The 27,703-nt window shown below is 34.2% G+C and overlaps 1 protein-coding gene and 1 long non-coding RNA gene across 6 annotated transcripts; both read left to right on the forward strand.

Annotated features, from left to right (window-relative positions):
- Nucleotides 1-573: 573 nt before the first annotated feature.
- LOC123477409 lies at nucleotides 574-1,556 on the forward strand. The gene is made up of 4 exons (XR_006652603.1): nucleotides 574-717; nucleotides 780-916; nucleotides 986-1,092; nucleotides 1,169-1,556. It is a non-coding gene; the product is annotated as an uncharacterized LOC123477409 (long non-coding RNA).
- An 809-nt stretch (nucleotides 1,557-2,365) lies between these two features.
- On the forward strand, nucleotides 2,366-25,986 carry LOC116932905 (lactosylceramide 1,3-N-acetyl-beta-D-glucosaminyltransferase A). Of its 5 annotated transcripts, none has more exons than XM_045180658.1 (5): nucleotides 2,366-2,621; nucleotides 13,738-13,746; nucleotides 13,823-14,765; nucleotides 14,836-15,049; nucleotides 25,183-25,443. In XM_045180658.1, exons 1-5 carry the CDS (start codon nucleotides 2,436-2,438, stop codon nucleotides 25,211-25,213), a joined length of 1,383 nt encoding a protein of 460 aa, XP_045036593.1. In that variant the 5' UTR covers nucleotides 2,366-2,435; the 3' UTR covers nucleotides 25,214-25,443. The 5 variants fall into 5 exon arrangements, with proteins under 5 accessions (XP_045036593.1, XP_045036594.1, XP_045036595.1 ...); XM_045180659.1 differs by lacking the exon at nucleotides 25,183-25,443 and adding an exon at nucleotides 21,216-21,642 and having other exon boundaries at nucleotides 2,367-2,621; XM_045180656.1 differs by lacking the exon at nucleotides 25,183-25,443 and adding an exon at nucleotides 25,461-25,986 and having other exon boundaries at nucleotides 2,371-2,621.
- The last annotated feature ends 1,717 nt before the right edge of the window (nucleotides 25,987-27,703 follow it).

Below are 27,703 nucleotides of genomic sequence, written 5' to 3' on the forward strand. Positions count from 1 at the left end.
GTATTATAGTTGTGTTAACATAATGATTTACATTTGTTTAAATGAATTACGTCAAATACTTGCAAAAAAAATGCAACCACTCGCAGACAGGGAATATAAACAAAGTGTTTCAATTGCCCTGCAATAGGGTCATCGTTACATTTAATTATTTAAAATTATTTAAGAATGCAGGGAAAATTAAATGACATTAAATTGTAGAAAAATGAATTGCAAATCATCTGAAACTAATTTTATTACTAAAGCGTAGCGTTTTAGGGGTTAAAACAAAAAAATTGAAAACGCAAATTTAACAGACGGAGAACAGTTTTTTCGAGATATCTTAAAAAGTTTTAAATACAAAAACCCGTAAATTTTTCTAAACTTGTAAACCCCCTCATTCTATTAACCCAAACTTTTTCAAGAAAATTCCTCTTATACGGCGAGAGAAACAATTTTTGTTTCAATTGCCCTGTGTCTCAATTGCCCCCACTCTCTTCTACATTACTTTTATTTTTAAAATGTTGCAAGTAATGCTTATCTGTAGAATCATTTTATTTTTTTTTCTAGGTAGAATGGCTTAAGGTTCATGTTTCTTCAGGAAGCAATAGAGCAAAGATTTTTGAGTATATGGAGAACACATTCGAATTTCGCAATCGTGAAAGCACCTTTAGATTCACTTCTGCATCTGAAATACTCATGGAATATCCCAGATTAGCCGACGTCGACGAAGGATCGTTGGTAATGATAATATTTCATTTCATTTGTGTACATTCAGTAAAATAATTTTCTTTTCTAACTAGATTCTGCAGGATTTTCATCATAAATACCCGAACATGCATGATGCATTCCAATTGCGCTTCCTCAAGAGGTTTTCATCTTCACTGAAATTGTTGGCTGCAAGGAAACAAGAATAGAAATGTTCCACATTCAGCTGATGGTAATTACTTTCGATTACGTTTTTTTATATTTTATTAAAATATTCCAATGTCGTGTTTTCTTTTTTCAGATTGCATGAACTCGCTCATCTTGTGTCTTCAACTATTGCCAGCCGTCTACAACGTCAAAAAGGCATTTTTCGATTCCAAAGTAGATCGACTTTTTCACTTCGTTAAGGTAACTACTAATCAGTGGTCATTTAAATGTAATTCTTAATGATCAATGTGCGTAACCCTTTTTATGTATTCAACAGCAAAATGCATCGATTTCTGAAGCTGTCGAAACAAAGGATGTTATTCATCACAAGCAGCCCTACGCCCTACCTTATTGTAGTAGGATCGCTAGAACACCCTTTGTCCTTTAACCTGGTCGTCGATCAAACTCTTATTCCCCTTGGCCGTGATTGTTCGAGATCATTATGTGTTTTGTTCGCATCGTTTTTCGTATTCCGGCTTGAATACCCAGCACACTTGGACAAATTCTATCTGTTCTTTGAACAATTTGTGTTCCAAATATTTTTAGGCGAACTTTGCTATAAAATTAGCCCCTCCAATCAAGAATTCGCTAATATGCTGGACAAGATTGCCTTAAAAAGTATCTATGGAGAAGCTGATGCTGCCCAATAATTGTTGTCCCCTTTAAAAAATCCAACATCAAGTTTTTCCATATTTCGTAATATGTAGGCTATAACTTGTAGGGCCTAATGTGTTTGATGGAGACATGTTGTGTTTTTGACGAAGTCTAATACAGATTAGCATACTCAGACCTGTCTGAGACCGTATGAGGAAACAAATTTTTTTTTTAAGTTCTTATTCGAATCCCCAATATACATAGCAAAATAATATACTGTTAGACATAGATAAGAGAGAGCGGCAGAAAAGCGATGATATTGCATTAAGGGCCAGAGTTCAATACCTATTAGATACTGACTTTTTTTTCTTTTTTAGTATACTTACATATTTAAATATGAAGCTCAAAATTAGAGATAAGTAGGAGCAAAATTGAAGTAGAATAATTAAGTAAGTAGAATTGGCCTTTTATTAAGTAAGAAAAATAAGTACTCTACAACCGCTGTGTACCACTGCCAACTTACCCCGTTAGAGGGGCACGTTAACAAAACTTTTATAACTTTGTAAACTTTTATTTTTATAAGAATTCTTTAACATAGATAAAATAAAAAAAAGCACGATAACGCTGGTTATCTGAACTTTCTTTTACATCTTGTTCGATGTCAAAATATGAAAAACTTAGAAAACGGGGAAATAAAATAAACAAACGGTACCCACTAGCCCCACCCTCCCCTGCATATTTTAAAAAATCTGATAAGCCACCATTATCAAAACAAGAAAGTAGGCGAGACCTTCAGATGAGCAGCTTTTACCAGGAATTCCAACTCTGCGCACCACCTTCATGGAATACAAATTTACAAACCAAAACTATTTAAACCTTGGAATTTGAAATTCTCATCTCTGTTCTCTAGCTCTAGCTACTACAAGCCACATCATCTGAAAAGTGTGCGAATGATGCAATCAAGAAAAGCAAAAAGTTTCTTATATTATATTGCTCTTTCGAGACGTTGGAACAGATTGTCAATACGGTTGTCAACATTTATTTTTCCTTTCGGACGTGAGGTTAATTTGTTTTTGATAACCAGCAGTTTTGTGTTATTTGTTTTCTACGTAGTTTGGACAGCTTATTTTCAAAAGGTAAGTAAATTTTAAAAGAACAAAGTTAAAACAACGCTGTAAAATAAGTTAGGCAAAAAGAACTAGGAAAATTAAAGTCAAAAAGTCTTTTACATAAGGCCTAAAATTAGGTGGGGTAATAGAAATTTCACCTATTTATTTTTAGTAGTAATTTGGCTCCATGTATTACTTATGGGTAAACCAATGTATTGATAGTACTAGAATAAATTTCGAATTTCCAGCAAACCAAAAATTCTAAAATTATTTTCCGCTTCTGAGCTGAACAGCAAATAGCACCATATAAATAGTACCACAAATGATAAAACCACGACAGAGTTCAAGATAAACGTATCCGTGTCTTGCGTGGATGGTTAGATGCTAGGGAAATGATTGACGCACGTCAATGAAACTTTTGTCTGTCGTCCAGAAATGAACGAAGTACACTCTCAATTTTTGGTTTCTACCTTTTTCCTACTTTCCGGCTACCATGTGTAGTAGAACCAAAAAGGTAGAGAAATGGTAGAAAATTTCGTTTACTTTTAGCTAGTAGGGGAATGGAAGATGATCTTCCATATGGTAGACAAATACGTGTCTATCATAAAGTAAGAATTAGCAGACGAAAACGCAAAATCACAACAAAAATGGAGAGGTGATTACCAAGTAAATATCCCTAGTAGGAAACAATAATGACCATTCTTAATCCGATGTTGATTTTTGGTCGGTTCACGTCGTAAATGCGTTATAGGTTACATGAGATTGGTCCATGCACTCTCAATTTCTGATTCCTACTTTTTCACTGCTTTTGGCTACCATTTGGTAGCGAAATGAAACATGCTACTTTTTGGTAGAAACTGCTACCATTTGGACGGAAAACCGTCGATTTTTTAAAAGTAGGGTAAAGTAGATCCTCTACCATCTGCCTACCATTTGCAATGGTAGACTAGTCTACCATTGACAAAAACGGAAAAAAAGAAAAGACTTCGGCGGGGATCGAACACGGAAAGACATGTTACTGATGTTCGCAGTCAAGCGCCTTAAACACTCAGCTATTTTAACATCTTGTGATTTAAACATTTTCCTGACTATTTCGAGAATTCAGTTAAGAACTTCGAAAAAATTCTGACTCAAAACTAAAGTATGTTTACATTTAAGACATTTGAGTATTTTTTAATAATAAAATACTACTTTTAATAATTATATATTAATTTTAAACTATAATTTCTATCTTTTTCATTTTTAATCGCTAATTTAACCCAAATCTTTCAAAATAACAAAGGAAATGTTAATGTTCAAAAACAAATTTAAAAAGCCAAAGTGGAAATAGTTGTATAAAATCAAATAAAATATGACAAATTTAAAAAGGGGAAGTAAAATTAACCTGTAAGTCATCAGAAGAAAGTTTGTTTGCTTCTTATGTTTTGTTTTGTTATATTCCAACGAAAAGTGCATATTTACTTGGGAATCGCCCCTCCATTTTTGTTGTGATTTTGCGTTTTCGTCTGCTATTTCTTACTTTATGGTAGACACGCATTTGTCTACCATATGGTAGGTCATCTTCCATTCCCCTACTAGCTAAAAGTAAACAAAATTTTCTACCATTTCTCTACCTTTTTCGTTCTACTACGCATGGTGGCCGAAAAGTAGGAAAAAGGTAGAAATCAAAAATTGAGAGTGTGGTTCGAGAAATACTGGAATGTGGTTTTTCAAAAACCAACTCAATTCCATCCTGGGCCATCCTTAGGAAGCTGAGTTTTAACGATGCATGTATCCCGCTACTAAACCAATGTCGAGACAATTTCGAACCTTTGCTGTTGTTCGATATCGACTAGCTAATTTAAAAGCTAAATAATCCAATGTCCAATACCCAAATTTCAACGATGTATATATCCCAATATTTATCCAATGTCAATACAATTTCGAATTTTTGATGCTGTTCGATATCGAAATGCCAATAGTACCCCAAAGTCAGAAATTCAAGTTTAAACCATATATATATCCATATACTAATCTAATGTTGGTACAATTCCAAATTTTAGCTGCTGTTCGATATCAAAATGCCAATAGTACCCTAAAGTAAAAAACCAAAGTTCAAACGATATATATATATCTATATACTAATCCAATGTTGGTACAATTTCAAAATTTTGCTTTTGTTCGATATCGAAATGCCAATAGTACCCCAAAGTCAGAAACCCAAGTTTAAACGATATATATATCCATGAACAAATCCAAGGTTGGTATAATTTAAAATTTTTGCTCTTGTTCGATATTGAAATACCAATAGTACCCCAAAGTCAGAAACCCAAGTTTAAACAATATATATATCCATATACAAATCCAATATTGGTACAATTTCTAATTTTTATTCTTGTTCGATATCGAAATGCCAATAGTATCCCAAAGTCAGAAACCCAAGTTTAAATGATTTATATATCCATATACTAATCCAATGTTGGTATAATTTCAATTTTTTGCTCTTGATCGATATCGATTAGCCAATTATAAGCCAATATTGGACAAACAAGATTAAACGATCTTTATATTACGAAACTAACCCAATGGCGATGCGATACGAATTTTTGTTGTTGTTTAACGATAATATTATTGGTATGTATGTATATATGTATAGTTTTGGGGTAGAAGTCGGGTAACGGTAAAACCCTGTTTTTGGAACCGGGTTTAATTTCAGCGAGGAATTTTTAACATAGGTCCTACGATGTTACCTAGTCTCGTCATTCGATAACTGATATAAGTGCAGAATTCCATCATTGGCAGAGCATTGGCTTGCCAATAGAAAGTTAACACTTTTCTATGGAGTGAATGGTTCGTAAACCATTCGATAATCAATACGAAGTATTTGATTATCTGGCAGCAGTGTACAGACACTGCTACAGACGAACATTCACAAGCGAAGCCTAGCTCAGAAAACACGTAATTTTCTGCACGTGAAACTCAAAAAAGTTTTTCCATAAAGAATAGAAGAATTCATAGTTTTCCAATTAGTGACACTTTCTAAGTCAATTCCCAACGCGGATCATCAACACCACCAAGTGTCACAATGGCAACACCATTTTTCGAAGACGACTGGGAGACACTATCAAAAGAAGATTTAGCAGCATGCCGAGCAAAGCTACTTGGATTCACCGAAGGTGTCCCAGACAGCAATAACGAGTTAAAAGAGGTACAACAAGCTTGATAAAATACCTCGGGACAATAATTTGGATGCACATGTATGAGTGTATGACGTTCGTGTGTGTGTGTCAGAATCGGTCAAACTTCCAACACCACGTTTTACCGCTGGCTGCATGAAAGTCTGGCTGCATGAAAGTCATGAGCCTTTTACAAACTAATTAGCCACAAACCAACCAACCAATCGAATGGGTATAGTTTTGAACTAAATGCCCTTTAAGAACTGGTTCGTTAATTGAGGAAAAGTTGAACTGCACGTCGTTGGTGAATTGTTGAACAGCTGCATGTTTATAGTCATGAGCTAAGCTGCATGTTTATAGTCATGAGCGAAGTTGTATGTTCAAAGTCATGAGTTCAAACACAGTTGCCTGTTGACAGTCAGGAACTGAGCTGCATGTGGGAAGTCATGAGCTCCAACACAGTTGCCTGTTAACAGTCAGGAACTAAGCCGAATGTTTATAGTCATGGGCTCAAACAAAAACAAAAAAAAAACAAAAAAAAAAAAAAAAAAAAAGGGTTCCTTAGCTTGCCACTTTTAATTCAGGGTGTTCGGGGCGCGAACTACCCAGGGTGTTCGGGGCGCGAACTACCCAGGGTGTTCGGGGCGCGAACTACCCAGGGTGTTCGGGGCGCGAACTACCCGCTTGGAACCTATTTATCTGATAGAGAAATAGTTACAAGGCGTGATTATAAACCATTATAATCACATTATTACGTTAATGAACGTAATAGAAAAGTATACTTTTCAAAAGGTGTAACCACCATTGAAAAGTTAACACTTTTCTATGGAGTGAATGGTTCGTAAACCATTCGATAATCAATACGAAGTATTTGATTATCTGGCAGCAGTGTACAGACACTGCTACAGACGAACATTCACAAGCGAAGCCTAGCTCAGAAAACACGTAATTTTCTGCACGTGAAACTCAAAAAAGTTTTTCCATAAAGAATAGAAGAATTCATAGTTTTCCAATTAGTGACACTTTCTAAGTCAATTCCCAACGCGGATCATCAACACCACCAAGTGTCACAATGGCAACACCATTTTTCGAAGACGACTGGGAGACACTATCAAAAGAAGATTTAGCAGCATGCCGAGCAAAGCTACTTGGATTCACCGAAGGTGTCCCAGACAGCAATAACGAGTTAAAAGAGGTACAACAAGCTTGATAAAATACCTCGGGACAATAATTTGGATGCACATGTATGAGTGTATGACGTTCGTGTGTGTGTGTCAGAATCGGTCAAACTTCCAACACCACGTTTTACCGCTGGCTGCATGAAAGTCTGGCTGCATGAAAGTCATGAGCCTTTTACAAACTAATTAGCCACAAACCAACCAACCAATCGAATGTGTATAGTTTTGAACTAAATGCCCTTTAAGAACTGGTTCGTTAATTGAGGAAAAGTTGAACTGCACGTCGTTGGTGAATTGTTGAACAGCTGCATGTTTATAGTCATGAGCTAAGCTGCATGTTTATAGTCATGAGCGAAGTTGTATGTTCAAAGTCATGAGTTCAAACACAGTTGCCTGTTGACAGTCAGGAACTGAGCTGCATGTGGGAAGTCATGAGCTCCAACACAGTTGCCTGTTAACAGTCAGGAACTAAGCCGAATGTTTATAGTCATGGGCTCAAACAAAAACAAAAAAAACAAAAAAAAAAAAAAAAAAAAAAAAGGGTTCCTTAGCTTGCCACTTTTAATTCAGGGTGTTCGGGGCGCGAACTACCCAGGGTGTTCGGGGCGCGAACTACCCAGGGTGTTCGGGGCGCGAACTACCCGCTTGGAACCTATTTATCTGATAGAGAAATAGTTACAAGGCGTGATTATAAACCATTATAATCACATTATTACGTTAATGAACGTAATAGAAAAGTATACTTTTCAAAAGGTGTAACCACCATTGAAAAGTTAACACTTTTCTATGGAGTGAATGGTTCGTAAACCATTCGATAATCAATACGAAGTATTTGATTATCTGGCAGCAGTGTACAGACACTGCTACAGACGAACATTCACAAGCGAAGCCTAGCTCAGAAAACACGTAATTTTCTGCACGTGAAACTCAAAAAAGTTTTTCCATAAAGAATAGAAGAATTCATAGTTTTCCAATTAGTGACACTTTCTAAGTCAATTCCCAACGCGGATCATCAACACCACCAAGTGTCACAATGGCAACACCATTTTTCGAAGACGACTGGGAGACACTATCAAAAGAAGATTTAGCAGCATGCCGAGCAAAGCTACTTGGATTCACCGAAGGTGTCCCAGACAGCAATAACGAGTTAAAAGAGGTACAACAAGCTTGATAAAATACCTCGGGACAATAATTTGGATGCACATGTATGAGTGTATGACGTTCGTGTGTGTGTGTCAGAATTGGTCAAACTTCCAACACCACGTTTTACCGCTGGCTGCATGAAAGTCTGGCTGCATGAAAGTCATGAGCCTTTTACAAACTAATTAGCCACAAACCAACCAACCAATCGAATGTGTATAGTTTTGAACTAAATGCCCTTTAAGAACTGGTTCGTTAATTGAGGAAAAGTTGAACTGCACGTCGTTGGTGAATTGTTGAACAGCTGCATGTTTATAGTCATGAGCTAAGCTGCATGTTTATAGTCATGAGCGAAGTTGTATGTTCAAAGTCATGAGTTCAAACACAGTTGCCTGTTGACAGTCAGGAACTGAGCTGCATGTGGAAAGTCATGAGCTCCAACACAGTTGCCTGTTAACAGTCAGGAACTAAGCAGAATGTTTATAGTCATGGGCTCAAACAAAAACAAAAAAGGGTTCCTTAGTTTGCCACTTTTAATTCAGGGTGTTCGGGGCGCGAACTACCCGCTTGGAACCTATTTATCTGATAGAGAAATAGTTACAAGGCGTGATTATAAAGCATTATAATCACATTATTACGTTAGTGAACGTAATAGAAAAGTATACTTTTCAAAAGGTGTAACCACCATTGAAAAGTTAACACTTTTCTATGGAGTGAATGGTTCGTAAACCATTCGATAATCAATACGAAGTATTTGATTATCCGGCAGCAGTGTACAGACACTGCTACAGACGAACATTCACAAGCGAAGCCTAGCTCAGAAAACACGTAATTTCCCTCCCACCATCCAATTACGTATCTAAGGCTTACTATTAGGGAACAAATAACCCGCTTCACGTGCTTAATTGGCCATCCATTTGCTAGGGAAAAGGTGTTCGGGGCGCGAACTACCCAGGGTGTTCGGGGCGCGAACTACCCGCTTGGAACCTATTTATCTGATAGAGAAATAGTTACAAGGCGTGATTATAAACCATTATAATCACATTATTACGTTAATGAACGTAATAGAAAAGTATACTTTTCAAAAGGTGTAACCACCATTGAAAAGTTTGTATTTTCGTGCATCAATCCAAGCCTATACGAACATCGGATTAATTTTGGCGAATTTTGTTTCCTGCCCGGGTATATATCGAACAATAACATAAATTCGAGATTGTATCGACATTGGATTAGTATCGGAATATATAGATCATTTAATATTCTTTTCCAAATTTTGGTTTAGTATTGTCAAATTGATATCGATCAACAGCAAAAATTCGAAATTGTTTCGACATTAGCTTAGTATCGGGAGATAAACATCGATTTCTGACATTGGTTTACTGGTGGCTAATCAATATCGAACTTGAGCAAAAATTTGAAATTGTACCAACATTGGATTAGTATATGGATATATAAATATCGTTTAAACTTAGGATTCTGACTTTGTGGTACTAATGGCATTTCGATATCGAACAAGAGCAAAAATTTGAAATTGTTCCAACATTGGATTTGTATATGGATATATATATTGTTTAAACTTGGGTTTCTGACTTTGGGGTACTATTGGCATTTCGATATCGAACAAGAGCAAAAATTTGAAATTATACCAACATTGGATTTGTGCATGGATATATATATCGTTTAAACTTGGGATTCTGACTTTGTGGTACTATTTGCATTTCGATATAGAACAAGAACAAAATTTTGAAATTGTACCAACATTGGATTAGTATATAAATATATATATCGTTTGAACTTGGGTTTTTGACTTTGGGGTACTATTGGCATTTCGATATCGAACATCATCAAAAATTCGAAATTGTATTGACATTGGATAAATATTGGGATATATACGTCGTTGAAATTTGGGTTTCGGACATTGGATTATTATTGGCTAGTCGATATCGAACAACAGCAAAGGTTCGAAATCGTCTGGACATTGGTTTAGTAGCGGGATACATGCATCGTTAAAACTCAACTTTCTAAGAATGGCCCAGGATGGAATTGATTTGGTTTTTGGAAAACCACATTCCAATACTTTTCGAACCATGGACCAATCTCAAGTAACTTATAACGCATTTACGATGTGAACCGACCTAAAATCAATATCGGATGAAGAAATAAGAATGGTCAGTATTGTTTCCTACCCGGGTGTGCTTTTTAAATTTGTTGTTTTTTATTACATTTTTTTTTGTATTTTTGAAATGTTTGGTTTAAATTAACCATTAAATATGAAAATGAAATGATTGTTGTGTAAATTAGTATCTAATCAGTAAAAATAATAGAACTGTAACCACGTACTAAATTTAAACTAACTTTGGTTTTCACTGGGAAATTAGTAGTTTTCACTTGGATTGTTGTGTAAATTAGTATCTAATCAGTAAAAATAATAGAACTGTAACCACGTACTAAATTTAAACTAACTTTGGTTTTCACTGGGAAATTTTTTCTAAGTTTTCAACCAAATTCGGGAATTACTCCAGAAAACATATTAATGGACATGTATAGAAATAGCTAAGTGGATAAAGCGTCTGAAAGATGAAGTTATTGTATAGTGGTCGAGGGTTCAAATCCGGTAAATCCGGCTGGATTTGTCATAACTTTATATAACGATGAATAAATCTATTGTTTTTTTTTTAGGCTACTATTTAATTTTTGATGTTGGAATGTTGAATGTTGGTCCAATGTTGTTTTGCGCTATTATTGGCTGCAAATCGAAATCGCACATCGGCCCGGGTTATCTCCAACTTGAGTCGCCAAACCTTTTCCATTTCTGTTATGCCACTACTGATAAAATTATCCCGGATCAACACTGCTTGCCGGTGTTCTACCAAAATACATGTGTAATATTGGCATAACAGAAATGGACAAGGTTTGACGACTCAAGTTGGAAATGACCCGGGACGATGTGCGATTCTGATCCTGAACCAATGGCCGATTCTGTATCGGCAACAACATTGGACCATGATCAAATTCCTACCCGGGTATTGCACTTTTTGTTGGAAAATATAACATAACAAAACTTGGGAAGCAAATAAACTTTCTTCTGATGATTTACAGGTAAATTTTACTTCCCCCTTTAAATTTGTCATATTTTCTTTGCTTTTATACACTATTTTCACTTTGGCTTTTTTAATTTGTTATGAAAAAATAACATTTTCTTTATTTTTCTGAAATATTTGAGTTAAATTAGCGATTAAAAATGAAAAAGATAGAAGTTATAGTGAACAATTCATGTCTAATTAGTAAAAGTAGGATTTAATTATTAACACATACTCGTATGTTCATACTCATAATTTAACTCGAAAGACTTGAGTTATAAGTTCTTAACTCAATCACTGAAATAGTAAGGAAAATATGTGTCAACTGAAACATTAAAATAGATGAGTGGTTAAGGCGCTTGACTGCCAATGTCATTCATATGTAGTCATGAGTTCAATTTTCACCGAAGACTTTTCTTTATTTCGTTTTAGTCAATGGTAGACTAGTCTACCAATGCAAATGGTAGGCACATGGTAGAATATCTTCTTTACCCTACTTTTAAAAAATCGATGGCTTTCCGTCCAAATGGTGGCAACTTCTACCAAAAAATAGCATGTTTCATTTCGCTACCAAATGGTAGCCAAAAGTAGTGAAAAAGTAGAAATCAGAAATTGAGAGTGTATTTTGTAATATTTTAAAAACATTTTAACTAACAATAATTGTTAAAGTAGTATGCTAGTAATCGAACATCTGAACACCGCCGTTCGGCAACATTGTGGATTATGGCACAAACATATTATTTAGGGAATTTTTTTAGTTTATGGCAGTCAACTGTCTAAAAAGGGATGTCTAAAAAACGGTAGACAAAATTTGTCTAGCGCGTTTTCTTTACAAATTGTTCTGAAAAAAGCATATAATTTGTATTGAAAAGAGGTTTAGGGGAGACCGGGGCTACTTGGCTCTTTTTTTTGTTAGATGCGTCTCAAGCCTTTACTTTTCATCAAAATGAGACAAACTTATTTTTATAATATTAATTAGTATCTTATCTATAAAATGTCTTAAGACAAGAAACACAATAAATAATGCGATCATGATGAAAAAAAAATGTTTTATTGGGACACCTAAATGGGCGACTTACCCTGTCTCCGGGGGAAAGGTTGCCCATACCAACGGGGCAAGTTGCTCCAAGTAATTTCACATTAGCACACGAAACACACATGTAATCGTCGACATTTTCTTCACATGTTTCGCATGACCATTGATAGCAGATTCCAGTGCACTGTATCTATCCAACACTACTGGAAGAATAGTCAGCGCCACACTCAATGCCGATTTCGTCTTTATTTTTAATACTAAATGCCTTAGACATTTTTTGGTTTTCTTCTTTTGCCAACTTAATGGCCCTTCCAATAAGGTCGGGAGATGCTGAAGCATTGTTTGTTTTTCGAATATAATTCCTAAATCCTCATTTCTTATGTTAAAGAAGAAACAAAACAAAAAATTCTGTTTCATCACACTGAAACAACTTGAGCCAACTATCCCCTTGAAAAAAGAGCCAACTTACCCCTACAGGGGGTTGGTCCACTATTTATTATTTATAAAATGTTTGCGAACAGTCAAAAAAATTTTAATGTAAGCCAATTAAAGCTGAATGAATGATGAATTCATCCATTTAAAGCTTATAAGTTTAAATCACTTACCTACGCCAAGAAAAAGAAAAGCACGGAGAAAAAAAAAGTTGGTCGGCAGTTGTCGAAAACGTTTTTCGTATGCTGTTCGTTTTTCTTGCACAGTAGAAAAAGTGAAACAACGTCAGACCATCTAACTGTCGATTTTTAAACTATTGGCTATTTCGAAAACAGCAGGTGGTAATTAACTAATTTTTAAATTAGAAATGAGCAACCTACTCGGTGAGCCAACTAGCCTTGGTCTCCCCTATGTTATTTTCTTATTTCAGTACGCTAAAATCCCTACTTAAATTTTACAGTACTGTTCAGTGTACAGAAAACACTTAAATGGCGAAAAATAAGTACTCTTTTCAATCGCTGTGTAGTTTTAACTATTGACAAAAAATTATATAGCTTTCATTTAAAAAAAATATTAGAAATAAAAATTTTAAGTTAATGTTATTCAATAACAATTAAAATAATGTTTAAAAGTTAATGATATTACAAAGTACTGCATTATGATGAAGGACGTCTGCATACATTTAGACATAAAGACCTTAAAAATACAAGAATACAGTTAGGGTAGAAGGGGGAAACTATACGTCTGGACCTTGAGAATGAAAGGGGTGGATACACCCCCTAAATTTTGGGAAAATAAAGGTAAACCGACTTTAGCATTCGGATTTAACACTATTTTGCCGATTTAAATTGTCGGTAAAAAAATTCCGACAATAAAGTGTGTACGTTGATTACCGAGTTATTTCTTGGTAAAAATCCAGACATTTATCTTAGAGAGAACAAACCAATGCATGAACTTTAAGTAGAAGGAGCAAAGAACTTAGTTCATCAAAATCTAAGAAAAAATGATCCTATTTGATTTGTTATTTGCTTAACAAAACATGGTAATTTCAAAATAATCACCAGCATGCTTTTCTTGTTTTTTATTGGAAAACTCGTTACACGGCAATCCCTCTTGCCACAGGATGCGTTGGTGTGTTCTAAAAATTAGTTTAGATGTTTTGTGTTTTATAATTTTTCTAATTTAAATTTTTTATGTTTTTTTTTAGGATGTAGTGCACCCTAATATTTCGGGAATGGAAGGACAAAATCAATTTTCAGTTCAAGCAAGGGAAAGTGTTAAATCGACAATAAAGGGATTGAAATCCGAAAAAGAGATGCTGGAAAGATACGTAAACGAGAGACAAAATTTTAGTAAAAATTTGTTGTTTGAAGCTGGTAAAATCCGTAAACCACTGACTGAAAGGATTGCAGGAAAAGTAAAATTAGAACAAAGGCAAGAAAAGAATAAAAATTTTCAAAGGGAAAAAATTGAAAAAAAAAGCGTTTTCCGTTATTTCACGGACAGCCAAGAATATTCTGACAATGAGCTTGCATCAAGCTTAAGTGGCAGTCTTTATCCTGGAGCGGAATATTATACCCAATTTTCCGTTGCCCGACTAGAGATGTCAGCACTGATTGGAATCGGATCAGTACATCCTGGTTTCGGTCCCGTCATTAACGACGTTTTGTCCTTCCAATACCCTATTTGCATTTCATCTTGTCATGATTTTATATCTTCCAATACTAGTATTTTTATCGCTGTGATATCAGCGCCTTCCAATTTCCAGAAGCGAAACTTAATTCGACAGACATGGAAAAATCATTTGAAAGTTTTACATCAGGAGGGTTTGTTGGAAATAGCTGGTTTCGGATTTATTTTAGGACTAACAGATAACAGTGTTATTCAAAGCAAAATTGAAGAAGAAAGCAAAATATATGGCGATTTAATGCAAATCAGAATATCAGATTTTTATCGGAATTTATCTCTAAAAGTCGCCGGCCTACTAAACTGGTTGTACAGAATGTGTGCCAATATTGACTTTGTTCTGAAGGTTGACGACGATGTCTATGTCAACGTACGAAACTTAGCGCAATTTGTTCATACTTATCGACAGTTCAGTCACAGTGTGTTTGGTGCTGGAGACCCCAATGGGGGTTGGCCTGATCGAGGTAAAAAGATGCACTAAATTTTAGATAAACGTTATTTTCCCATACCAATGAACCTTGCACTTTTTATAAGATGGTAAATGGGAAATATCCTACGAGGAATGGCCATGGATCGATTATCCTCCATATTTTTTGGGGGCTGCCGTTCTAATGCATGGGAGCACAATCGTTCCCTTATTGGCTGCTTGTCAAACTACACCAATGATGCCCTTTGATGATGTTTACCTATATGGTATATGTACCGAAAAGGCTAACATAACGCTTCATCATTCTTCAGGACCAACTAGGTAATCTTAATATTTTTTAATTAGATAAAATATATGCGACCAGAAACTAGCGTTGCAAATCCTTCAAACTAAACAAGTTTGTTTATTGGGTTTCAATGAGTTTTTTTCCATAATTTAGTTTCCATTTCATTAAGTTATTTTATTTAGTATTGGATTTTGTCCCATCAATACAAAACACGTAATTAATTCGATAATTTACCGCCCTCTTTTGGGGGAAAACTCTTTAAAAGTAAAGATTTTCTATCAAGGATCTAGAGTTCGGCCCCAATTTCTTGATACCTGGCCTACTATACTAGAACGTAGGAGAGGGTGGGGCTAGTTGGCTCAAGAGCAGTTTGGCAAAACTCGTTTTTTCAGTAATACTAATAAAATTATAGTCCAATAAAAATTTGGAGTTATAAACGTCATAATTCACCATCTTTAAAAAAACTCTGTCCTATAAAGTCCAACGGTGTGATTGATAAATAAAAGAAGTTTTTCGGTTTAAAATGGTGTTGACTGCTTTTTTTACTTTTGCAACTGCACAGCGGCGACAAGATACTTAATTTTTGATACCTAAAAAAGGCCAGCCTACTAGATTTTTTTTCCTTCTTAATTTCTATAAAATACTTAATTTTAATATGCTACTGAAAAATTCAGTAATTTTATAAACTATACACTGTTAAAAAAGGTAACGATTTTCGGTAGATGATTACTGCCGATAATCGTTAGCTGGTATCTCTAAGCGTTATGTGCTACTTTTCGTAAGAAATAATCCACAGTTTCAGGTAGATCGTCGCGGAAAATCTAGATGTTAAAAAATCTAACGATTTTCGGTATAAATTTGATACCGATAATCGATAGTTTCAGGTAGATCCTATCTCTATATATAATATCTTTCTCTTTAAAGATATTTTCGAAGAAACGACGGGGGTATATTATTCATAAAAGTAGTAGGGGAGAACGGGGTCAAACTGGACAAAAAATTTCTTTGCTCTTTATTTAGATTTCTATGTTCTTTTTCTAATATTTATTTTTAGTTAATGGTGCAGCACCTTCTAGGGTAACTCCAAAATTTTTTTGTAATTTTTAAGTCTTAAAATAAACGAGTTATAAGGATTTTAATGAAGTCGGTTTTTTTTAGTTTTTATTTAAACGGCGGGGCGAAACTGGACAGGGACGGTGTGAGATTGGACACTGCCAGTTTTCCTCATAAGGAGACATAAAATAAATTTAAAAAAAAATATGGGTAGACTGCTTATTCAATATTTTATTCATTCATATTGAAATATTTGCAATAGAAATGAAAAATAGAGAGTTATGTCATTTTTACGAAATAGGGGGCTGAAATGGACAATTTGTAGGCGGGTAGAGTAAAATGGGAGGGCTTAACAGAGTATCGAGTATCGATTTGTAATCGATATCTTATTTTTATTTTTATGTAAACAAACGGGCGTATATGACTTCTCCACAAGCACCTCTCACTCCAATATCGAAGTTGTCCGATATGACCCCAAAACTGTGTGTCCAAAATGACCCAACCCGGTGCTATTTAGTATTTCGTTAATAACTTAACATTGGAAAGGCATTAAAATTTAAGTTTTTTATCAATCATTAAAGAAATGAATTGGCTATTTCACATATCATTATTTTATTCATTTGTAGTGTTTTTCACTTTAAAAATTGCTTACAGTAACAGGGGAGAATATTACATCAAACAGGGCCATTTTTTTAATTCTGCGATAACAAGAACAATAATGATTCGATTTTAATCAATATTTTTTCTAGAACGTGTAACATTGCAGTCTATACAAAAATTAAAAAAAATAATTTTTTCCATAACATGTAGCACTTAGGGTCTTTGTCCAATATGACCCGTGTCCAAGTTGACCCCGTTCTCCCCTATACACACAAACAGGAACAAAAAGAGGCAGGATGAAACTGATAGACATAGAATTCTTCAGTTTTAAGATATTCTGAGCAATTTGAAAATTATCTGGTCTTTTTTCAATTAGGAAAAACTGGACTTTGTTATAGGATAATAGGGGAGAGTGGGGCTAATTGGCAGGAGGGCAAGTTTGAAATTCTTAATTTAGACGAATTGTGTGAAAGAGGTTTTATTGAAATAATTCATAGTCAAAGATGTTTATCGTGCCCACATTTGTGCGAAGTTTTATAAATTTATCCCAAATAGTTTAGGAAATAGAAAATAACGAAATTTTTTGCGTCAAATCCACAATAGTTGCGTGCTTGGTATTCATCAATTTTATCTTTTCTTGGTATGCATATAATTTTTAAAAAATATTAGTTTTATAGAAAATTGTGTCCTCTATCGAACTGTAACAATGGATTTGTTTTAATCAATTATAAAGGAGTAATAAAAATTTTTATTTGAATAAACCCCGGGTTGGGGCAAGTTGATACATTGCAACATGGGGCATGTCAGCATAGGCATTTTACATGTACAGTACCCACACAAAGTTTGGAAACACGACGAGTTTTTCCGCGCTTTTAACACGGCGGCTCACGGGCCGAAGTGTCTGCCTTTTTTACGCGATAACTCACGTTTGAGTTATCGCAAAGCAAATCCAAAAAAATCCTCTTTTTGAGGAAAGAATTTCCTTTCACCATGAATTTTTTGAAATTTGTGAATAGAAGTTTAGCCCCAAAGTCATAGGTATAAAGTTTGGAAACATCGGCGCGCTCGCCATATGTTTCCATTCTAAAGTGTATGTTACTGAAAAAATTATTAAAAATTCCAATATATGAATTTTTACTTGAAACTTTTACAAACGGTAGACGACATAGTCGTCTACGTTTTGACAAAGTTTCAATTTTTTTTTATCAAAGGCTAAGGACAACGAATCAATATATTATCAATTTCACAACATAAATTTTTATGGATCGTTGATGTTCAAAAACAAAATTTTTGCACGTAAAATCAATTGTTTCCAAATCTTTAAAGAATTCTCCGAAATCTTTCTATCATCTAACGCACTTGAATCAATTTTGAATAGATATTTTTTAATCAACCGCCATCGAAGGTGGTATATTTGATCGCAGCTTTGGCTACCGATGTATAACCTAGGTCTGTTGTTCGAAACCCGTTGAGTACAATTTTTCCATGTCTCAATTTATTATTTTAAGTAGGCTAGTGTAGGGGAGAGTGGGGGCAATTGATACACTTTTTGGTTTTTTGTATTTCTTGAAAAAAAAACTGAAAAATTTAATATAAAAATTATATTGAATTGTAGCCTATTATCTCAGCTACTAAACGGTATTTTTTAAAATGAGAAAAGATTGATTTTAATAGTAGTAAATTGTAAAAAACTGAGGTCGCTTCGAGTGTTTCAATTGCCATGGTAGCAGGGCAATTGAAACGGTGTGTCGACGCAATTGCAACGTGGGTTTTCCCATAAGGAAGCTTCTTTATACCCACATAAAATGAAAATCACGATATCTCAGCAGCCACAATTGCTAGTGTGATCAAATTTTACCAATAGGTACAATGCAATTTACAGATTTTTAAAATATGCTTAAAGTAGATCTTTATTTAGTTTAAAATATTAAAATAATTAAATTAAAAAAAAAACCATTAAGCAACATGCTTTTTTTAATAAATCCCAAACAGCGAATACAAGTATTATAGTTGTGCTAACATGATGATTTACATTTGTTTAAATGAATTACGTCAAATACTTGCAAAAAAAATGCAACCACTTGCAGACAGGGAATATAAACAAAGTGTTTCAATTGCCCTGCAATAGGGTCGTCGTTACATTTAATTATTAAAAATTATTTAAGAATGCAGGGAAAAATTAAATGACATTAAATTGTAGAAAATGAATTGCAACTCATCTGAAACTAATTTTATTAATAAAGCGTAGCGTTTTAGGGGTTTAAACAAAAAAATTGAAAACGCAAATTTAACAGACGGAGAACAAAAAACAGTTTTGTCGAGATATCTTAAAAAGTTTTGAATACAAAAACTCGTAAATTTTTCTAAACTTGTAAACCCCCTCATTCTATTAACCCTAATTTTTCAAGAAAATTCCTCTTATACGGCTTGAGAAACAATTTTTGTCTCAATTGCCCTGTGTCTCAATTGCCCCCACTCTCCTCTACTACAAATGTGACACAATTCATTATTCCATATCGGAAAATTGTCGGCCATTTTGGGAGGGGGATTGGAAAAACAAGGACTAAAAAAATGTGGCTGTTCCTTCAAGGTTGATTTTACTACAAGTCCGTAAAACTCCCCTACCAAAATGGCCGACCGAAGGGGAGCTAAATTGCTTCGGGGGATGAAATAAAGCGGAAAAACTGATGCTTATAAATTGTAATATATCTCACTAATAAAATAAAATACCTCTCCAATTCTTGGATATGTTACGTAAACATATCTCTTCTTTGTAATAAAATTATCCGCATTATCTCAAATTTAGCGACTTTTTCGAAATTAATTTTGAAAAAATACCCGTTTTTGGTTTGTTTTAATAAAATAACAAAATTTTAATGAGCAAAAAAAAATTATAAACATATCATGTCGATGTAAAATTTAATTTAACATCCAATGGCTTAGGTCCTATTAAAATCCAAACAGAAAAAACGACACAATTAAAGAAAAACAAACATTTTTATTTTTCTCTATCTCACGGCGAAATTAAAAAATTATATTTTAACATTTAAATATCTCCTTAACTAATTAAGCGAAGATTCTGAAACTTTCAGGTTCGTTTTTTTGCCTATCTTTACCCAACCCCCCCAAAAAAAATCTGAGTTTTGCCCGCGCCGTCGATTGGTAGATTTCGCGTGGAATGACCCATATGCCTTTAATTGTGTCGGATTTTTGGCTGGGCACGTCTTATCATTGCAACACATAAGTTGTTATTATTTTACCATTTCTTTGTTAAATCAGAGAAAGATGTGTTGAGTGATGACTATTTCAGATAAATATACCATGAATTGGCTGTTATTAGGGGAGACTGGAGTATACCGGGACACCGGGTCAAGAGGGACAGTAGGGGGAAAAATAGTAGATTTTAATAAAATTAAAATTTTTTTAGTATGTTATTTAGATACATACAATCTACTTTGGCATGAAATTTGGTTGAGTTTTGTCAATAACTATCAGTTATTAACAAAACTAAAAAAACGGTTTTTTTTAGTTAATTTTGTCTCCGCCATTTAATGTTTCTAGAAAAAAATAATCGCAAATGGTACGTAAATTTAGTATGGAAATGAAGCTTAATCATTTCTTTATTGTTAAAAACAAAAATTATAATTTTCGATCAATTACTTTAGATAATATTAACGTTTTAAAAAAATAGTCTTTATCGGGAAATCGGGACAGCTGTTTTTGACTAAAATGGGACATTAGTGGGCGGGTTTGGCCTTCAAGCCCATCAATCAACACCGAGCTCATGACGCCATTACTGTTCCTTACAATGATCACAAGCAATCGATTATTCAGCATATTAATCGATTACAATAAGCCCAACCCCCACACAGCAGCGGCTCCCTACTTATTGTTTCCTACTTAAGAGGTGCCAGGCTCTCTTACATGGCTTTGGATACTTAAATTCCGCCCATACTAACACGAGATTTCCTACTAAAAAAACCTGTTTCATGTAAGAATGTTGTAAGTAGTTAAGTAGGCTCAATAAAGGGTCTAGCCTACTTAAAATTCATTTGCATACTTTTTTTTCTATAGGGCAATTATATAATCTTTAGTCAAAAATTCAGCAAATGACTTCTATCATATCGAAATTTGTTGTGGTTATAAAGATATATCCATAAATGGGGTTCAGAAATGAAAAAAATATATCGCATACCGCGGGATTCGAACATTAGACCTTCTGAGTCGTAATCCGATGCTTTACCACTTAGCTACACTCGATCATAAGTTAATTGCAAACATAGCAACATATACTATAAAGGTCTGTTGGCTGATAGAAAAATTTTTGGAAAAATTTAAAAAAAATGGTATCATTTGATTTTACGTGCTGAAATTCTGTAATCAAACACCACCGATTGATAAAATTTTTGAAGTTCATAGTTATAATTTGAATAAATTTATACTAATATTAATTTGATTAAATTAAATATCGTTTTCTTAGTTGAAATAGAAAAAGATAGAAAGAATAATGTTCAATTATCTACCGAAAATCATTACCTTTTTTAACAGTGCAACATTATAAACTTCCCGGTATTCCTGTGATGGAATTTGATGTGTTCAAAAAAAGTTGTTGGATTTTCAATTGACAGTTCATGAGTATAGTGTTTGATCATTAAAATTCGTCAGAGTTACAAGATACTTGCAATTTTAACGACTTTGATTTAGTCAACCTGCTTCACTGTGCAAGGTACTTAACTAAAGAACTTAAATGGTATAAAAAGTACTTAAATTTGGGAAAACGATACTTAATTTTGATACAGCTTTTAAATGTAAGTATTAAAAATGGGTAAAGTATGTTTCGCAAAACTTGAATAAAGATACTTATTAATTAAGATTTCTCACTATTTATGAAAACGTACACACAAAAAATTGTACCATTTGGGTGAAAATTGTGGCACCGTTTTTGCATAAGGTTCTCTCAGGCTTCCAAAGACTTTTGGTAGGTACTGTATGCATCGTTAAAAACAACTTTCTTAGGATGGCCCAGGATGGAATTAATTTGGTTTTTGAAAAACCACATTCCAATATTTTTCCAATCATGGACCAATCTAATGTAACTTATAACGCATTTACGACGTGAACCGACCTAAAACCAACATCAGATTAAGAATGGTCAGTATTGTTTCCTACCCGGGCTACGCAGGATACTTTAATATTTTAAATACTTCAAAAAGATTTTGTCATACTAAAAAAAATTTGTCAATGCTTAAAATCGATAGGATAGGTATGAATCTGGGTTTCAGTAGGGGAAGCCAAATTTTAATAACTTTTTTTTTAAAATCAGGTATCATGTTAGGATACTTAATTTTTTCAGTAGCTTTTTCCTACATAAAAAGAGAAAAAATCTGAAAATTAGGCTGCAAGTAGAACTAACGTAGCTCTTTTTTAAAGCCCTTTTGCGTCTTCGTAGCCCTAGCTGTTTGTTTAAAAAAAAGCCAAAGTGACCTCATTTGCATCAGGTCCTCTCGGCTTTCATAAGACTTTTTCATCGAATTTTCACCCTCCTTTTCCATTAAAATAAAATTCTGGAAAAAAATTAGGGGCGTTTTCACTATTTATGAGAACGTACACACAAAAAATTGTACTATTTGGGTGAAAATTGTGGCACTGAGAGAACCGCAAAAACGGCGTTTTTGCATAAGGTTCTCTCAGGCTTCCAAAGATTACTGGTAGGTACTGTATATCCCGCTACTAAACCAATGTCGATATAATTTCAAAATTTTGCTGTTGTTCGCTATCGACTAGCTAATAATAATACAATGTCCAAAACCCAAATTTTAACGATTTATATATCCGAATATTTATCCAATGTCAATAAAATTTCAAATTTTTGATGCTGTTCGATATCGAAATACCAATAGTAGGGGAAGGTGGGGCTAGTTGGTACAATTTTTTAATTTCTTCTCTGGTTTCTTTAATTTTTCATATTTTGACACCCAAAATATTGTAAAAGAAAACTCAGATAATTAGCTTTCTCGTGCTATTTTTTAATTTGATCTACGTTGAAGAATTCATATCGAAATCAACGTTCAAAAAGCTAAAAAAAATTTGCCTACATGCCCCACTAACGGGGTAAGTTGGCAGTGGTATTGGGGTAAGTTGGCCCCATGTATTTCAAATACGGATTTCAGTGAAATGTTGCCCCATGTATTTAAAATATAGATGGCAGAGAAATGTTGATGTTGTAAACAAACTAGAAAGACATTACAATAAACAAAAATCCTATAGTTATTTTAGAGTGGGAAACTCAGAAATAAGTTGTTATAACTTACATAAAGATTAATAGCCTTAAATGCAAAAAATAAAAAATAATATACATAATTCAGGCAAACATTTCACAGGTGAACATCGTATAAAGTGTAACACCTAAAATGTGCAAAATTTTGTCCTCTAATGCATGCCACTGTTCACCATAAGTCATATCTAGAAAAAATTCGACTTACAATTCCCTGACATTTTGACATGCCATGTACTATACATATGCATGTATAATGCCTATGCCGACATGCCCCATGTTGCAATGTATCAACTTGCCCCAACCCGGGGTTTATTGAAATAAAAAATTTTATTACTCCTTTATAATTGATTAAAACAAATCCATTGTTACAGTTCAATAGAGGACACAATTTTCTATAAAACTTATGTTTTTTAAAAATTATATGCATACCAAGAAAAGATCAAATTGATGAATACCAAGCACGCAACTATTGTGGATTTGACGCAAAAAATTTTGGTATTTTCTATTTCCTAAACTATTTGGGATAAATTTATAAAACTTTGCACAAATGTGCGCACGATAAACATCTTTCACTATGAATTATTTCAATAAAACCTCTTTCACACAATTCGTCTTAATTAAGAATTGCAAACTTGCACTCCTGCCAACTAGCCCCACTCTCCCCTATATATATCGTTTAAACTTGGGTTTCTGACTTTGGGGTACTATTGGCATTTCGATATTGAACAGCAGCAAAAATTCGAAATTGTATTGACATTGGATAAATATTCGGATATATACATCGTTGAAATTTGGGTTTTTGACATTGGATTATTATTGGCTAGTCGATATCGAACAACAGCAAAGGTTCGAAATTGTATCGACATTGGTTTAGTAGCGGGATACATGCATCGTTAAAACTCAACTATCTAAGCATGGCTCAGGATGGAATTGATTTGGTTTTTGAAAAACCACATTCTAATATTTTTCCAACCATGGACCAATCTCATGTAACTTATAACGCATTTACGACGTGAACCGACCTAAAATCAACATCGGATTAAGAAATAAGAATGGTCATTATTGTATTTTACCCGGGTATGCTTTTTAAATTTGTTATTTTTTATTAATTTTTTTTGTTGTATTTTTGACATGTTTGGTCTAAATTAACGATTAAACATGAAAATGAAATGATAATTATGTAAATTAGTATCTAATCAGTAAAAATAATAGAACTGTTAGCACGTACAAAATGTAAACTAACTTTGGTTTTCACTAGGAAATTTTTTCTAACTTTTCAACCAAATTCCGGAATTACTTCGGAAAACATATTCTTGATATGTATAGAAATAGCTAAGTGGATAAAGAGTTTAAATGACGAAGTTGTTGTATAGTGGTCTAGGGTTCAAATCCGGCAAATCCGGCCAGGTTTGTCATTAATTTTATATTATGATGAATAAATCTATTGTTTTGTTTTAGGCTACTATTTAATTTTTGATGTTGGAATGTTGAATGTTGGTCCAATGTTGTTTTTCGCCATTATTGACTGCAAATCGAAATCACACATCGGCTCGGGTCATTTCCAACTTGAGTCGCCAAACCTTGTCCATTTCTGTTATGCCACTATTGATAAATTAATCCCGTATAAACACTGCTCGCCAATGTTCTACCAAAATACATTTATAACATTGGCTAGGTGTTCAATTTTTAACATTGATACAATGTTGTTTTTCGCTGTTGTTGGCTGAAGATCAGAATCGCATATCGGCCCGGGTCATTTCCAACTTGAGTCGCCAAACCTTGTCCATTTCTGTTATGCCAATATTGATAAATTAATCCCGGATCGACACTACTCGCCGGTGTTCTACCAAAATACATGTGCAATATTGGCATAGCAGATAAAACTAACTAACAAGATGTACTTTTTTCTTTAACCATGGTTAATTAACGCCACTGGGTGTCGGCCTTCGAGATTTTTTGTAGCGCTACTAGGGTAAATTATCTGTTTGTTGCCATAACATAAAAATAAATGACGAATGAAATCCGCCTATAACGTTTTCAGCTAAAAAAACAAAAAATAATTATTTGCAACAAATTCAATGGTGTTAAGTGTGAATCATTAAAATTTTTTTATCTTGATGCTGATATATATGAAATCCTTTTGATACAATCAAGATTTTTCCGCTATAGATGTTAAGCAAAATATAAATGTTTTATTTAATTTGGATTGGTGACCACTTACTCCACCTGTGGAGATAGGTGTTCGTCAATTTTTGCATTTTTTTTATAGAGAAAATAAATAGAAAACGGAATACTTTTGCGATAAAGAATGGAAATTAAGGCTGAACATATCGGAACAATTTTATCGTATGTACGTAGTAAGAAAAATAAAAATGGACTCTGGTGGCAACTATCTCTCTCCGTTAATAGTAGAACTTGGCTTTCCTGCGAAGTTATAAGCACCGAGATCGTTTATAAGTATTGTACTCCTCACTTTAGGAATAATAATAACATGTTTTTCCTTCTTTTCTCGCTAGTGTCATACTTGGGCTGATACTTTGGGTACCCACCACATGTGAGCTGCGTAACCTTATAGCTTGGCGTATAAACAGTGATGATATGGCAAAATTTCAAGAAAATATGGAGATATCCCACAGAAAAGTCGACAACTTCTATCACAACAATACTCAGTGTGTTATAACTTCCGATTTCGGCATAAAAACCACAATTGACTACACTAAATCAGTCAATTTTTTTTTTACTACTCCCTGAGAAGAGTAATTTGTAATCTCATTGACTCCACGATATTGTGTCTAAAAAAATATAGACACAGTGTCTCATGACGAAATGGATGCATTTCCCTACACCATTCCCTTTGTTGCCTAGCAACCTCTACGCCCCTCGATTTTCTAATCCCTTTTCAAGGTTTTCAGAGAAAAAACTGTAACAATGGATTTGTTTTAATCAATTATAAAGGAGTAATAAAATTTTTTATTTGAATAAACCCCGGGTTGGGGCAAGTTTATACATTGCAACATGGGGCGAGTTACATACTATACATATACATGCATATGTATAGTACATGGCCTGTCAAAATGTCAGGGAATTGTAAGTCGTATTTTTGCTAGATATGACTTATGGTGAACAGTGGTATGCATTAGAGGCCAAAATTTGGAACATTTTAGGTTTTTCACTTTATACGATGTTCACTTGTGAAATGTTTGCCTGAATTATGTATATTAATTTTTATATTTTTCATTTAAGGCTATTAATCTTTATGTAAGTTATAACAACTTATTTCTGAGTTTCCCACTCTAAAAGAACTGTAGGATTTTTGTTTATTGTAATGTTATTCTAGTTTGTTTACAACATCAACATTTCACTGAAATCCGTATTTGAAATACATGGGGCCAACTTACCCCACTACCACTGCCAACTTACCCCGTTAGTGGGGTATGTAGGCAAATTTTTTTAAGCTTTTTGAACATTGATTTCGATATGAATTCTTCAACGTAGATCAAATTAAAAAACAGCACGAGAAAGCTGGTTATCTCAGCTTTCTTTTACAATTTTTTGGGTGTCAAAATATGAAAAATTTAAGAAACCAGAGAAGAAATTAAAAAAATTGTACCAACTAGCCCCACCCTCCCCTACCTGCTATTGCCGCAAATTCTTCCTCGACCTAGTTTGCAATAACTCACACTTTGGTCAACTTATTTCGAACATAAACATAAGGTACTTACAGCTTCGTTGAGTCGAATGAGAAGAGGGTAATTGTTCAAAATAAAAGTTGAAGAAGGCGTACCTTTAGAATTGCTCTCTGCTATGAAGTTTCTTCTATTGGCATCCGTTACATACAGTTTCTGCTGCATAATCTGTACATTGGTTTTGTCAACAACATTGTGTCTCATGAATTTCTCTGCGTCCGTCACTTGGTCCTCTGAAAAAGCTTCCGAAGGCATCAGTCGCTGTCTGAATTTTAATGAAAACCATTAGTTTCCATTGCATACTGTTAAAAATGGTTCCGAAAATCGTTCATTAAGTGAACTCATAAAACGGAAAGGCCACCCAAAAACAGGGAGCCGACGACATTAAACTTTGTATCCTTTGTGTAAATTTGTGTTTGTGTGTTTTTGTGTTGGTGTCCGTGACGACATCCCCTTCTGGATACTACCCCTTCACCATTTCCCGACGAGATGATGCATGGTTTTGGCAGCCATGGTATGTGGCCCTCTTGTTGGTTTTTCCCGTTGTGCCCTTGTCCGTCGTGTATGTTGGCAGGCAACCAACAAGCATTTATCCGAATTCGTCGACTCATTTAATTTGCATCCCTTTTTTGTTTTTGTTTGATCTCACGCGCATGGAGGGGCAACGGAAGGAAATAACATCATGCATGAAAACTAATTTTACCTGAAAATTCTCAACATTTCGAATGGTAACCTAGTGACTGAATCACTGTTAAAAAACTATGCCACTATTTCGGGGTTACTTGCACGAAAATTTTGGCAAAAGAGATCTGGGGTTTTCAGCCCCGAAAACTTTGTATCGTATCGTAATACGAAATTTTCGTGATCTACACCCCAAAATTTTTGGGGTATTGGTACGGAATTATCTACGGAATAAAGATTGGTATACATAGCGGCGACAAAATACTTAATTTTTGATACTTAAAAAAGGCCAGCCTACTAGATTTTTTTTCGTAGGGGAGACTGGAGTAAACCGGGACGGTTTTCGTTTTACCCCTATATCTCCCAAACTAATCATTAAATTAATTTATTAT

This window comes from Daphnia magna, unplaced genomic scaffold (assembly GCF_020631705.1).
Source record: "Daphnia magna isolate NIES unplaced genomic scaffold, ASM2063170v1.1 Dm_contigs021, whole genome shotgun sequence".
NCBI classification, from domain to species: domain Eukaryota; kingdom Metazoa; phylum Arthropoda; class Branchiopoda; order Diplostraca; family Daphniidae; genus Daphnia; species Daphnia magna.

What these genes read in the sequence shown, in the direction of transcription:
- LOC116932905 (XM_045180656.1), top strand. Translation starts at nt 2,436, where the DNA reads ATGATGCAATCAAGAAAAGCAAAAAGTTTCTTATATTATATTGCTCTT. An exon ending in TGGGGGTTGGCCTGATCGAG is followed by an intron (nt 14,766 to 14,835) that starts GTAAAAAGATGC and finishes ACTTTTTATAAG; the next exon opens with ATGGTAAATGGGAAATATCC. An exon ending in CATTCTTCAGGACCAACTAG is followed by an intron (nt 15,050 to 25,460) that starts GTAATCTTAATA and finishes TTTTCTCGCTAG; the next exon opens with TGTCATACTTGGGCTGATAC.